Below are 15529 nucleotides of genomic sequence, written 5' to 3'. Positions count from 1 at the left end.
GCAAGAACAGTGAACATAGGTAAATATTGCAGTACTAATATTTCTGGACTGTAAGAACAGTGAACATATTTACATTTTACAGCACAAATATTTCTGGACTGCAAGAACAGTTAACATAGGTAATTATTGCAGTACTAATATTTCTGGACTGCAAGAACAGTGAACATAGGTAAATATTGCAGTACTAATATTTCTGGACTGCAAGAACAGTGAACGTATTTAAATTTTTTAGTACTAATATTTCTGGACTGCAAGAACAGTTAACATAGGTAAATATTGCAGTACTAATATTTCTGGACGGCAAGAACAGCGAGCATAGGTAAATATTGCAGTACTAATATTTCTGGACTGCAAAAACAGTGAATGTATTTTAATTTTGCAGTACTATTATTTCTGGACTGCAAGAACAGTGAACGTAGGTAAATATTGCAGTAATAATATTTCTGGACTGCAGGAACAGTCACCGTAGGTAAATATTGCAGTACTAATATTTCTGGACTGCAAGAACAGTCACCGTAGGTAAATATTGCAGTACTAATATTTCTGGCCTGCAAAAACAGTGAACATATTTACATTTTACAGTACTAATATTTCTGGACTGCAAGAACAGGTAACGTATGTAATTATTGCAGTACTAATATTTCTGGACTGCAAGAAAAGTGAACATATGTAAATATTGTAGTACTAATATTTCTGGACTGTAAGAACAGTGAAAGTATTTTAATTTTGCAGTACTAATATTTCTGGACTTCAAGACAAGTGAACGTAGGTAATTATTGCAGTACTAATATTTCTGGACGACAAGAACAGCGAGCATAGGTGAATATTGCAGTAATAATATTTCTGGACTGCAAGAACAGTGAACATATTTTATTTTGCATAATATTTCATGACTGCAAGAACAGTGAACATAGGTAAATATTGCAGTACTAATATTTCTGGACGGCAAGAACAGTGAGCATAGGTAAATATTGCAGTACTAATATTTCTGGACTGCAAAAACAGTGAATGTATTTTAATTTTGCAGTACTAATATTTCTGGTCTGCAAGAACAGTGGACGTAGGTAAATATTGCAGTACTAATATTTCTGGCCTGCAATAATAGTGAACGTAGGTAAATATTGCAGTACTAATATTTCTGGACTGCAGGAACAGTGACCATAGGTAAATATTGCAGTACTAATATTTCTGGACTGCAGGAACAGTCACCGTAGGTAAATATTGCAGTCCCAATATTTTTGGCCTGCAAGAACAGTGAACATAGGTATATATTGCAGTACTAATGTTTCTGGACTGCAAGAACAGTGAACGTAGGTAAATATTGCAGTACTAATATTTCTGGACTGCAAAAACAGTGAATGTATTTTAATTTTGCAGTACTATTATTTCTGGACTGCAAGAACAGTGAACGTAGGTAAATATTGCAGTACTAATATTTTTGGACTGCAGGAACAGTGACCGTAGGTAAATATTGCAGTACTAATATTTCTGGACTGCAGGAACAGTGACCGTAGGTAAATATTGCAGTACTAATATTGCTGGCGTGCAAGAACAGTGAACGTAGGTAAATATTGCAGTATTAATATTTCTGGCCTGCAAGAACAGTGAACGTATTTAAATTTTTTAGTACTAATATTTCTGGACTGCAAGAACAGTTAACATAGGTGAATATTGCAGTAATAATATTTCTGGACTGCAAGAACAGTGAACATATTTTATTTTGCATAATATTTCATGACTGCAAGAACAGTGAACATAGGTAAATATTGCAGTACTAATATTTCTGGCCTGCAAGAACAGTGAACGTAAGTAAATATTGCAGTACTATTATTTCTGGACTGCAAGAACAGTGAACGTATTTTAATTTTGCAGTACTAATATTTTTGGACTGCAAGACAAGTGAACGTAGGTAATTATTGCAGTACTAATATTTCTGGACTGCAAGAACAGTGAACGGACGTAAATATTGCAGTACTAATATTTCTGGACTGCAAGAACAGTGCACGTAGGTAAATATTGCAGTACTAATATTTCTGGACTGTAAGAACAGTGAACGTATTTTAATTTTGCAGTACTAATATTTTTGGACTGCAAGACAAGTGAACGTAGGTAATTATTGCAGTACTAATATTTCTGGCCTGCAAGAACAGTGAACGTATTTAAATTTTTTAGTACTAATATTTCTGGACTGCAAGAACAGCGAGCATAGGTGAATATTGCAGTAATAATATTTCTGGACTGCAAGAACAGTGAACATATTTAATTTTGCATAATATTTCATGACTGCAAGAACAGTGAACATAGGTAAATATTGCAGTACTAATATTTCTGGACTGCAAGAACAGTGAACATAGATGTATATTGCAGTACTAATATTTCTGGACTGCAAGAACAGTGACCGTAGGTTAATATTTCAGTACTAATATTTCTGGACTGCAAGAACAGTGAACATAGGTGTATATTGCAGTACTAATATTTCTGGCCTGCAAGAACAGTGAACATATTTACATTTTACAGTACTAATATTTCTGGACTGCAAGAACAGTTAACATAGGTAATTATTGCAGTACTAATATTTCTGGACTGCAAGAACAGTGAACATAGGTAAATATTGCAGTACTAATATTTCTGGACTGTAAGAACAGTGAACGTATTTTAATTTTGCAGTACTAATATTTCTGGACTGCAAGACAAGTGAACGTAGGTAATTATTGCAGTACTAATATTTCTGGACGGCAAGAACAGCGAGCATAGGTAAATATTGCAGTACTAATATTTCTTGACTGCAGGGACAGTGACCGTAGGTAAATATTGCAGTACTAATATTTCTGGACTGCAGGAACAGTCACCGTAGGTAAATATTGCAGTACCAATATTTCTGGCCTGCAAGAGCAGTGAACATAGGTATATATTGCAGTACTAATATTTCTGGACTGCAACAACAGTGACCGTAGGTAAATATTGCAGTACTAATATTTCTGGACTGCAAGAACAGTCACCGTAGGTAAATATTGCAGTACTAATATTTCTGGCCTTCAAAAACAGTGAACATATTTACATTTTACAGTACTAATATTTCTGGACTGCAAGAAAAGTGAACATATGTAAATATTGTAGTACTAATATTTCTGGACTGTAAGAACAGTGAAAGTATTTTAATTTTGCAGTACTAATATTTCTGGACTGCAAGAACAGTGAACATATTTTATTTTGCATAATATTTCATGACTGCAAGAACAGTGAACATAGGTAAATATTGCAGTACTAATATTTCTGGACTGCAAAAACAGTGGATGTATTTTAATTTTGCAGTACTATTATTTCTGGACTGCAAGAACAGTGAACGTAAATAAATATTGCAGTACTAATATTTCTGGCCTGCAAGAACAGTGAACGTAGGTGAATAAGTACTAATATTTCTGGACTGCAAAAACAGTAAACGTAGGTATATATTGCAGTACTAATATTTCTGGCCTGCAAGAACAGTGAACGTATTTAAATTTTGCATAATATTTCTGGACTGCAAGAACAGTGAACGTAGGTAAATATTGCAGTACTAATATTTCTGGCCTGCAAGAACAGTGGACATATTTTAAATGTTGAACATTGTTGAAACCGTCATGGCGCTTTATACAGAGGCGGGTTTGGAAACATCATTTCTGGCCGTTTGGACGGCGGGTTTAGCCTTAGTAAATCCAGTGATGGCTAAACTGCCGCCAAACCCGCCGAAAGTCGGCGGGTTTACAAACATGCCTGTTAGTAAATCTAGCCCTAAGTCTATATATCTTCTGTATACCCTTATCTGTGAGAAGAAAAACAAGATAGTTATCTTAAAACAGCAAACAGAACAAAAATTTTCATTCTTTACCATCGGCTAGCGATTAGGAGAGCAAACATTTGACAACATAAAACAAAACAAGCAAAAATAACAACAATTACCTTTTAAAATCAGTTTATTTCTTCTAAAAGTACACATTACTACTTACCACAGATTATTACTTGCCTTGCCTGGTCCTAATTTCCTAGCCTTGGCTCTAATATTTTCTTTACAATCTTTCCTCAAATGTCCCTTCTTAAGACAGTTAAAACACTTCAAAGATTTCTGTTTCTTGCGTCCCTTTATAGTGGTTTTTATAATTCTGAGGTTGTGGATGTAGTTTTTCTAACGCCTGGATACGCAACATCATTAACCTATCACTCTGTGCTTTTTCCTTTTTACATATATTATCATCTTCTATAGCATGCTCTCTAATATCATTTACCGTGAGACCTCTCCAATTAGGAAAAGAGGTTTTTATCCAGGTCCTTAGATCCTCCCGGAGGCCGTCCATTAGTACTGCAACAGCTACCTTTCTGTAAAGTGGATTCACCCTTATATCCAATATTCCTGTGTACTTAATCATGGCCGCTAGAGCCCTTGAAAAATAATCAGTTGTATTCTCATTACCTTTTTGTTTGATGGCATATATTTTGCCCCATTCCATAGTCACTGGAAAATATATGGCCAACTCTGTGATTATACGTCCAATATTATCCTGATTGTCATCCTCAGTTAAGGGTTTATCCTTCTCCAACCTACAACCCTTAATGAACTTTTGTACATCAGTATCGAGAGGAAGACAAGCTCTAAACAACACTCGCCAATCTTTATTAGTAGGCTCATGTGCATTACCTAAATGTCTAATAAATTTCTGACACTTGGCCAAATCTTTTCTAGGATCAGGGAAATCAGACATAATTGTAAATAGTTCCGTCTTAGTCCATGGAAAATACATGGCTACCTGTTTCATGGGAACTACACCATCTCTGTCCGCTTTCCCATTGGGAACTGCTGTTGTGCGGACAGGATATAAGCCTACCAAATCACTATGTTCTGAACTAGTTGCTGGAATCGCTGTTGCAGTACAATGAATGTCTCCCCCTTTGATAACCTTTACATTATTCTCACCAATTTCAGCTACTGCCCCTGCTGGTGGAACCATTCCTTTTCCTTGTCCGTGTATGTTACTGGCATGGGCAATGGCTGAAATGACTGTGGGTACATTTTCTTCCTTTAAAACATTACTTAAGACATTATACAAGTTACTAGTTACAGTTTTCACATTTTTGGTACTATCCGCCCCGACCGAATTTGTCGGGGGCGTGTTTGCGCTCAGTTTGCCACGCTTTGCAACGCACACTTCCGTAATACTTGTTTCCGGTACGCTTACTTCCGCTGACCACGCGCTCCCGTGTCACGTGTACCCTTCTTGTTGCCACAAATTTAAACAGTCATCATGTTCAATTCTCGTTTTTGTTGATTTAATCAACCACACTTTATCTCTAACATTATTTAACACCTCTGAGTCAAGACTACCTATGTTTGGGAAAGGTTTCACACACTCCCGGGTCATCTTGACCCATTTGTCGCAGTATGCCGTTGCATACGCACCGTATTTATTATAGATAACATACTTTGCAGAACCAACCGGCCATTCATTAGGCAGCACAACATGAACTATCTCTAGCGTTTGCTTCGCATCCATTATGAAAACAACCTATTTCTCAACGCTACACAAAAAATACTTTTACCTGTTCTCCTTTCAAACAGAGCTTACTAGAGATTTTTTTTTATTCGTGGACGTTTTCAACAGGCATGTCCCCTTAAAGATATCAATGCCCTTCCTAGTTTGAGTACTTTACCACTGTTAGCAACCGATATCAATCAAGAATATCAGTGGTTGCAGCGTATTTCCTCCCACATCTCCCAAGTCGCAATCACGGCTGCACTAAATCAACCATGCGGTCCGACCGCACCGCTTACGGATACTAACTATCTGTAAGCTTTGCGATTAATATTTGGGAATGCCGCGAAAACCTGCTATTTTCGTTTTGAGTATGCTATGCATGCTCTGTGGTGTGTCTTTATCACCTGCTTTTTGTTAGAACAGAACACCACTCACACAAAGGTTTCTTTATATCCTGCTCAGCCCTAGAACAGAACCTTTGTTGTCAGGTCACCTTTTTTACCATGCCCCGTCAGACACACCTGAACAAAAGCGCTATCAATTTTAAATAGTTCCACACTGCCCTCCCAATACTTAATCAAGGCCCTGCCATGCGGTCAAACCGCACTGCTCAGAGATACTAGTTATCTGTGAACATTGTGATTGGCGGTGCAAAAATTTTGGGAGGTGTGGTCATGCATTTGGGGGCGTGGCAAACGTGCCATTGGGGCGTGGCTAACATAAAAACCACTAGGCTCTCAATTCGCCGGAGCGTCACATATGTTCAAGCACTCCTGACTTTCAGGACATCTACCACCACAGTGTAGTATACAAACAATGCAGTGTGTACACAAACAGTTCAGTCTTGGCCTACACCTTACATTGGGCACAACATTCACCAAAAATTGGTATTGTCCCTACTAGAATCACAACATTTCACACACTGTGCTGCTCTCTCCTACCTGTTCTTCTCACTTTCTCCACCTGTGGCTGCTGGTTTCTTTAGTTGTGGCTTGTCCGGATCCAGGAATGTTGAAGGACCTATTTTGAAAAAAAAAATGGCTACATTTAGAAAATTACAGCCAGCCCCGGCCTTAAATCAATAGCACTCACGATTAATAATTAGGCCTTCCTCCAGCCCCAACATTAAAATAATAGTATTCACATTTAATAAATAAACCTATTTCACTTCCTGCAAACAGCCCCAGCAATACCTATTTCCCGCAACCATCACTGCCATTAAATAATTCATAGTCACATTTAATAAATAGACCTCATTCTCCCTAAACTCACCCCAAGATTCAATAGCCCCCAAACCACCCCATCTTAAATTAATAGTCCCTACTATTAAATTGCCTCACCATCACCCTACAAACAAAATAGCGCCCATTAATTAGCCGCCACCTACCTCACACACACTACATTGCAACAAGCCCCCTGTGCCATCACACACATTACTGTGCCCCTTCATCACAACTACACTGTACCCCCTTATGCTCACACTGCGACCTCCATGCTGCTTTTCCCCCTTCTTTTTTACTTTGTGCCTCTCTCCCACTTTTTTTATTCCTCTGTTCCTCTCTCCCACTTTTTGTCCTCCTCTGTTCCTCTCTCCCACTTTTTTTCCTCCTCTGTTCCTCTCTCCCACTTTTTTTCCCTCCTCTGTTCCTCTCTCCCCAATTTTTTTTTATTCCTCTGTGGCTCTCTCCTTTTTTGTCCTCCTCTGTTCCTCTCTCCCACTTTTTTCCCTCCTCTGTTCCTCTCTCCCCAAATTTTTTTTTATTCCCCTGTGGCTCTCTCCTTTTTTTCCTCCTCTGTTCCTCTCTCCCACTTTTTTTTTATTCCCCTGTGGCTCTCTCCTTTTTTTCCTCCTCTGTTCCTCTCTCCCACTTTTTTTTTTATTACTCTGTGGCTCTCTCCTTTTTTTCCTCCTCTGTTTCTCTGTCCCCTTTCTTTATAGTACTGTCCATCCCTGTTTTCCTCCCCTAGCCTCTCCGTTTCTTTACTTACCTTTTGTCAACTTCTTTCTTTTCTTTTCTGCTCTTCTGTCTTCTTTCTTCATGCTGGCTGTGGCGCTCCTCACTGACTGACAGGCGTGACTTGATGACGTCACGCCCGGCAGTCAGTGTGAATGGAGGAGAGGAGGGACACGGCGCCGCGCGATCACGTGGCTATTTTTTTTATTATTATTTATTTTTTCTTACAGCTCCCAAGAAACCCAAGACCCCCCCCCCCCCCCCCCGCGAAAAAAAAAAAAAAAGTTAAAAAAAAAATACCGCAAGAGAGAAAAATAAAATAAGAAAATAAATAAATTTTATTAGCAGCGAGGGCCCGGGCCCCCTGGCATGGCCGGGCCCGGGTAAACTGTACCCGCTCCCCCCCCCCCTCTCGGCGGCCCTGCGTGTAAAAACCTATAGTTGCCTATAGTTACCAGTATATTTTTGCCTTTATGTATTCATTCACATACACACACATAACCTTTGTTTTCTGTACAGAAAATAAATTTCCCAAACAATGGCACTATCTTTTCAGAGATTTTACCAAGTGATTACACTATGCATAGCTAACAGACTATGATCATGACTGTTTACACACGTGGCAACAATACCGGAAGTTCATACACGCTAAACAGGAAGCACACATACACTAGTCAATGCAGTACCCTTTAAAACGCAAAACGACAATAAAAATAAACATTTTTCTTTCTTGTCCCTAGATTCAAATTAGCGTTCCTTCAGTCTATGCAACAACAGACATTCGGTTTCGCAATACAAAGTGAACCACAGGTCTTAAACACATTGCGTTCTTTCCTGTTATGTGACGCGTCTGTCAATCCACCCTTTGTTGAGGAACCGAATACCGTAAGCGTTGCATACCTGCCGATAACGTAACACCTAAACTCACGAGCCCCCAATTATTAAAGTAATTCTATTGTTTTAAAATAAGCATTGCCCAATCAATTGTATGTGTTTCCAAAGCACAAGGTGGTTTATTTTAGCAGATGTAAATAGTCAACAATTCAATACATGATTATATTATGATAAAGTACAGTACAGCACAGCCAATACCAAAAGATAAGTACATACCAATGCTATCGCATGCGCTCGCTGCGCACCCACGGGACCTGGTGGACAGTATATATGTTAGAATACTGTGTCAGAGTTGACTGAGAGCCAAAGGGTGTGCAGCTATGATTATATACAGTACAGTGTTACACTTGAACAATAGAGATGACGTAGATTGTTTCTATAGGTCCAGACGTTGTGTGGGTCCAGGGTAAACAGATCATAGGCTGATTCAATCTAATGAATCCAAAGGTGGGGGTCGTCTATCCAGGGGGGTCTGCTCCTTTCATAGCCAGCATCATACAAAGGTGTATTCCCTAATATCAATAACTAAAGTATGCAATGTGTGATCTCTTCGCCGACTGCACCGGACAGCTGCTGATGAATAGGGTTTCAGTATGATACCAGACATGCCACCTTTCCCACAACCTGAACCTTGAGTATCACTGAAGTGTACATATAATATATATATATATATATATATATATATATATATATATATATATATATATATATATATATATATATATATATATATATATAAATGCTTAGTGGCGTCTGTGTGTAAAAAAAAAAAAGTTGCGGCGCCACCTGCTGGGCAGAGTTATACACTGACCTACTAAATTCTTAGTGTGTGTGGGGAAAAAAAAATCAAAAAGGGCTGAAATTTGGTATAAATAACTAAATGTTGTAATGCGAGTGTGTGCGTGCGTATGTTACAGTGCGATCGCATCACGCCACGTGTTACGTGGCGTACTCTTCGCAATTGCACGGCAAACCAATATTAAACCAATACTTTCGTTCATCCAATTATACGACTTTGACTATATGTGTGTGTGTGTGTGTGTGTGTGTGTGTGTGTGTGTGTGAGGACACCTAGCACACCAGTAAGAGACCTTATTGAGATTATATATTTGTACATGGGTTTACAGTTCATGTTATATACACTTGGATAGTGGAACAAATAGAGCACATATAGAACGTTTATTACTGATTCTCTATGAAGTGATCATTGTATCTAAGTGTGCTTATGTTGTACTTTTACACAACATCATATGTTTAAATATGCACAAACACAAAAGGCATCACAGTTGGTGGAACTATCAGCACATTTTCGAAGGACGGTGGTGAGTGTGAACACACTTCCAAATTTGCACGACATTGTTAAATTATTGTTGGTGAGTTTTAGGAAGTTTATAAAACAAAATCTACCGATACAAAGTGCTTTGCTACAATATATGATTGTGCGAGTGCAGATGTTGTTGCAATACTTTATCTGAAGTTCAGAAATTGCAGTCATGTAAGATTTATTATTAAAATCTAGTGATTATCATTATAAATAAGTATGAGTCATCAACCTATAGGAAGCTTGTATTGCCTGTTGTTCTCCGATTCCCTGTACTTTCAAGTGTCAATCTAGCATCTCTCTCATCTATAAAAGTTATGTGGAACAATAGCATCACCGTGTGGTCAGTATTGATAGCTGCCTGTGTTTTTCCTTTTCAGATACATCGTCATTTTTAGGTCTGGTAGCATGTATAATACTTTATACTGTAACCAATTTTAATTCGAGAGCCTGCCTGTAATCGGATTAATGCAGATTTATCTAGTAAGCAAAAATTACACGCATTTGAAAGAGCCAATGAAATGTGTTTAAGTCAATCAATTTTGAATGGCTGGCCCTCGAAATCTAAGGGGAAAGAGCAGCTTCTCGTCACTCCTTTATACACAGCACAAAGGCTCTTCTCGGAGCCACCTAATCCTCTATCTACAGCAAGCGAGACCCCATCTCACTGCTTTCTACTACACGAAGCCGCTGATATATGTGGTTGAAAGGATCCATGGAGCAGTTCCAATGAGAATAAAGGCTACGTGCATAATTTAGAGCTGAAAATGTGTATGAAACGGGACAGCTAAATTGTGGGAAACCGTATCTGGCTCAAAAGTAGAACTACCAGGGAACCTTTGATTACCCAGATAAAACGAATAGTAATGTGTATAGAGCTCTAGTAAGAAAACGTGGGTGGCTCTGAAAAGAGCCTTTGTGTTGTGGGGGTGTCAGTGGGGAGTAAATCACTTGCTCTTAGCTGCCTTGTGGCTCTCGGTCTTCTTGGGCAGCAGCACGGCCTGGATGTTGGGCAGGACGCCTCCCTGGGCGATCGTCACCCCACCGAGCAGCTTGTTTAGCTCTTCATCGTTGCGCACAGCCAGCTGCAGGTGGCGGGGGATGATACGGGTCTTCTTGTTATCACGGGCGGCATTTCCAGCCAACTCCAGAATCTCAGCCGTCAGGTACTCGAGCACGGCGGCCAGATAGACAGGAGCTCCGGCTCCCACACGATGAGCATAGTTCCCCTTCCTCAAAAGACGGTGAACACGGCCAACAGGAAACTGAAGACCGGCCCGAGATGAGCGAGTCTTGGCCTTAGCCCGGGTCTTACCGCCTTGTTTGCCTCTACCAGACATGTTATGCTCAGGTTAATTCAATACACACGAGTAGCAAACTCCGCCTTCATTCCTTTATTTATATGTTCGAAAAACAAACGACTGCATCTGTGATTGGTCCGTTTTCAGACTGGCCAGTGACAAAAATGTTCGGGCACTCACCAATCAGCACAGGGAGAAGGGGTATAGCTTTTCTAAAGATCCCGTGACAGAACTAACCAATAGCGCCTAGAGCTGAAGATAAGGTTAATTTACATAGACTGCCTATAAATACAGCGATTGTGGGCGGTGCTAGTAATAGTTTCTTTACACTCTGTCGAGATCTTGTTATTGCAATGCCTGAACCAGCCAAGTCTGCACCTGCGGCCAAAAAGGGCTCCAAGAAAGCCGTGACCAAGACCCAGAAGAAAGATGGGAAGAAGCGTAGAAAGACCAGGAAGGAGAGTTATGCTATCTACGTGTACAAGGTGCTGAAGCAGGTCCACCCTGATACCGGCATCTCCTCCAAGGCCATGGGTATCATGAACTCCTTTGTTAATGACATTTTTGAGCGCATCGCAGGCGAAGCCTCCCGCCTGGCTCACTACAACAAGCGCTCCACCATCACCTCCCGGGAGATCCAGACCGCTGTGCGTCTACTGCTGCCCGGTGAGCTGGCAAAGCACGCCGTGTCTGAGGGCACCAAGGCCGTCACCAAGTACACCAGCGCCAAGTAATCTGCAATCTCTGTTCTAAGATAACACAAAGGCTCTTTTAAGAGCCACCCAAATCTTCTCAATCGAGGCTATGACATTTGCTAGATCCCGCATGTTCTTTGTGGTGTTTTGTATCTCCGCGAAACCATCACATTTCAAGCTACTCGTTCTTGCAATACCCCACATATTGTTCCTTACGCTTTAATCACTGCCTAGCATTTCCCTTCAGATCATGTAAGGGCCGATATTTGTAACGCTGTGCAGCCCAAGGTCTTTTAATAACGTGAATAACAGGTCTTGAGTAATAGATGTTCTAAAACTGCCATGCGTAGAATCTAGATGAAATAAGTGGTATATGGGGGTATGTTTGTGCTCTAGGACATGGACATACTACAACTCTTTGAAGATTGAGTGGGTGGCTCTCAAAAGAGCCTTTTTGTTTTTCAACATGGCAAAGAAATTGGCCTCCGAAACCGTACATAGTGGAGACCTAAGCGATTGAAAAAGGGGCTTTCCCAGCTTTCTCGTATCTAATGGATGCATCACTCGCCGCCCATATAGACTCTTGAATAGAGAAAACTTGGTGGACTCCTGAGATACCTCGTTAAATGTAAAGAGGAGCTGTTGCAGGGTCTTCTCCCAGTCTCCTCCCTCCGTGCTGACATATGTGCAGAGAAAATGTTTAACGCACCATTGCAACACTCACATTACCAATTAGTTCGTGGATAGGGGGATGGTACGCTAGGGTCTTACCACAAGATTTTCCCTGTAGAGTCTTTATAATTTCCCCAGGATACGTATTTCTCAATTCCTGTGGGAAACCCACCCTGAAAGAACCACTGCTTCTGGATACGAGGTGGTAATCAATATTTTTTCATTTTGGCTGGTATGGGGCAGGAAGAATATAATGTCTTTCTCAATCGATGCTATGACACCTTTTGTATTATTACCCCGTTTATTATGTTGCTTTGTATTTTTTGAAAGTCTCCTGGTTACGTTTCCCTGTACTCGTCCCCCAACATGTAAACCCGTTCCACAGCTGGGATTTACGCTCATTTGACTACACGTTGTAAAAGCATAGATTAGTGGTCTTCGCCTACTTTATACAATGGTTGAGACGGATGTCTGCGGTGTAACTCCCGCACTCAGAACAGGCTGCGAGTGATGGTGTCACTATTCACTCATGTATTGGATCTACGTGTAACAAAGCCGTGGGGTGATATGCTGTAGTATCTTAAAATGCTACAGACCTATTCCTCCAGTAATCATGGGCATAATAGTAAACTTACAGCTCTTTGAAGACTGAGTGGGTGGCTCTTAAAAGAGCCTTTGTGTGTAATGGGATACAGAGAAATTAACCTCCAAACCCGTACAGAGTGCGACCCTGACGTTTCAGGGCATACACGACATCCATGGCTGTGACAGTCTTTCTCTTTGCGTGCTCTGTGTAAGTGACGGCATCACGGATCACATTCTCCAGGAAGACCTTCAGGACACCGCGGGTCTCCTCGTAGATGAGCCCAGAGATGCGCTTCACACCTCCCCTACGAGCTAAACGACGGATAGCTGGTTTAGTGATGCCCTGTATGTTATCACGGAGCACCTTCCTGTGCCTCTTAGCACCGCCTTTCCCGAGCCCCTTGCCTCCTTTACCGCGTCCAGACATGATTTGCACTGCTGGCGTTGCCTAATCAACTGATGTGAATTGGTTGTACAGCAAACTTCTTTAATACAGTTAAGTCGGACCTGAAAGGACACAAAGTATAGAGGAAGAAATGGGCGTGTCATTTGATAATTATTGCTACATGTGGCTTTCGTTCCCCTTGCCGATTGGCTGAACGAGCAGCCGTTAAAGATTTTAAAATTCCCGCCGCGTCGCTTATAGTCATTGTAGTGTTTAGCTTATGATCTTATTTAATTTAGTTTCTCATTTTAGCTGAATGGTTATCTGTCTGTTTTTTTCAAGTTGTGTGACGGCATTTTATTATGTAGAAATTACACATTTTAGAGTTTTAATCTGCAATCTATAACACTGGTCGGTTGTTAACATATATTGATGATGAAAGTAATAATATATTTGTAATATAAGGTGGTAGCAGTGTAGTTATCTGTCGTGTTTCAGTTGGATCTAATCTTGTATTCCTTTAAATACCTTTGAATTTACTAGTGACCGGCTCTGTACATTTTTAACTGCAGCCACAAATAAAAACACTAAATATAATATGACTTATTTGAATAATGCATTAGAATGAGGATTTCTGCCTGAAATTGACTTTTTAAAGCGTAGAACCAGCCTAGTGTATGTCAAATGACAGCAACATCTGTAATGATATAAAGATATAAAAAAAAACAACTGGACTTCAATGGTTATTTTCAAAACACCGCAAGCTCTGGTGAAGTAACGCTCTCATGTGGCGAGAGCAGGATGCTGGGCAGTACTGACTGTGCAGCAATCCCTGTACCCCATATTGAAAGTACCTTGTTTGTAATGTCTAATTTCACGCATTTAGAATTCTTAAATGTGTCCAGGTTGAGACCTTTCTGTGCTTGCTGGCTATCCGGGATTGCCCATTTAGTCCGCAGATGACTGGGAGGTGACCACCACTGTGTTTTAATAAAGGTTATTCCTCCCTTAGTTTCGCCAGTGTATGTGCCACAATGTATTGTTACTAATGTATATTGTATGCTTTATGAGAGCCGACAGAATTAAATATGTTGTGTTGGCACCGGTACCTGGTCTGCAGAAGAACTATAGCCAGTGGTCAACAGATTTCTAATGAGAAGCCCGGACAGCACAGCCTGCTCTAGAGGCGCTAAATACCGGTCAGGCAGCTGACACTAGTCGGGTCAGAGTTCCTTCTAGCCGCCTAGATGCAGCAGGGAGCACGGGGCAGTTAGAGAGCAGCCAGGTGCAGTTTGGTAACAGAAGGTAAGGACAGAATGATTTACTGACATACGAGATCTAAAAGGCATTTCATTCATGTTTGCTGAAAGCGAACACGTTATGTTTATAGACGGGTACCCGGACAGTAAGAGCTGCACGTGGGCTTGTGTTTGCAAGGAACACAAAGAGCAGCGGGATCCAACAAGTGTCATAGCCTCGATTAAGAAGATTTGGGTGGCTCTTAAAAGAGCCTTTGTGGCAACTCGGAAAGGAGGAATTTGCAGATTACTTGGCGCTGGTGTACTTGGTGACGGCCTTAGTGCCCTCAGACACGGCGTGCTTGGCCAGCTCACCGGGCAGCAGTAGACGCACAGCGGTCTGGATCTCCCGGGAGGTGATGGTGGAGCGCTTGTTGTAGTGAGCCAGGCGGGAGGCTTCTCCTGCGATGCGCTCAAAAATGTCATTAACAAAGGAGTTCATGATACCCATGGCCTTGGAGGAGATGCCGGTATCAGGGTGGACCTGCTTCAGCACCTTGTACACGTAGATAGCATAACTCTCCTTCCTGGTCTTTCTACGCTTCTTCCCATCTTTCTTCTGGGTCTTGGTCACGGCTTTCTTGGAGCCCTTTTTGGCCGCAGGAGCAGACTTTGCTGGATCAGGCATTCTTAAAACAAATACTGGTCAGTGAGTCAGCGACTATTACTTGCACCTCCCACAATCGCCCTATTTATAGGCAGGCCATGTAAATAAGACTTATATCCAGCTCTATATGCTATTGGCTAGTCATGTCATGTGATGTGTTTCAATATCATACCCACCTCTATCTTATACGGATTGGTGGATACCTGAACATCAGCTGCATTGGCTAGTCCGAAAACAGACCAATCAGAGATGCAGGAGTTTGTCACTGAAAGGTATAAATAAAAGGATGAGGGAGGAGTTTAATCACAG

The 15529-nt window shown here is 40.9% G+C and overlaps 4 protein-coding genes across 4 annotated transcripts; 1 reads left to right on the top strand and 3 right to left on the bottom strand.

The window, feature by feature from the left end:
- Window positions 1-10573: 10573 nt before the first annotated feature.
- LOC142114760 (histone H2A type 1-like) lies at window positions 10574-11033 on the bottom strand. Its single transcript, XM_075194044.1, has one exon. It carries the CDS (start codon window positions 11015-11017, stop codon window positions 10625-10627), a length of 393 nt encoding a protein of 130 aa, XP_075050145.1. The 5' UTR covers window positions 11018-11033; the 3' UTR covers window positions 10574-10624.
- Window positions 11034-11327: 294 nt separating this feature from the next.
- On the top strand, window positions 11328-11765 carry LOC142114742 (histone H2B 1.1-like). Its single transcript, XM_075194029.1, has one exon. It carries the CDS (start codon window positions 11332-11334, stop codon window positions 11710-11712), a length of 381 nt encoding a protein of 126 aa, XP_075050130.1. The 5' UTR covers window positions 11328-11331; the 3' UTR covers window positions 11713-11765.
- Window positions 11766-13045: 1280 nt separating this feature from the next.
- Window positions 13046-13357, bottom strand: LOC142114747 (histone H4). The gene has a single exon (XM_075194033.1). It carries the CDS (start codon window positions 13355-13357, stop codon window positions 13046-13048), a length of 312 nt encoding a protein of 103 aa, XP_075050134.1.
- A 1355-nt stretch (window positions 13358-14712) lies between these two features.
- Window positions 14713-15262, bottom strand: LOC142114741 (histone H2B 1.1-like). The gene has a single exon (XM_075194028.1). It carries the CDS (start codon window positions 15239-15241, stop codon window positions 14861-14863), a length of 381 nt encoding a protein of 126 aa, XP_075050129.1. The 5' UTR covers window positions 15242-15262; the 3' UTR covers window positions 14713-14860.
- Window positions 15263-15529: the final 267 nt, after the last annotated feature.

This window comes from Mixophyes fleayi, unplaced genomic scaffold (assembly GCF_038048845.1).
Source record: "Mixophyes fleayi isolate aMixFle1 unplaced genomic scaffold, aMixFle1.hap1 Scaffold_148, whole genome shotgun sequence".
NCBI classification, from domain to species: domain Eukaryota; kingdom Metazoa; phylum Chordata; class Amphibia; order Anura; family Limnodynastidae; genus Mixophyes; species Mixophyes fleayi.
Note: the sequence above shows the minus strand (reverse complement) of the source record. Positions and strands in the feature narration are given on the sequence as shown.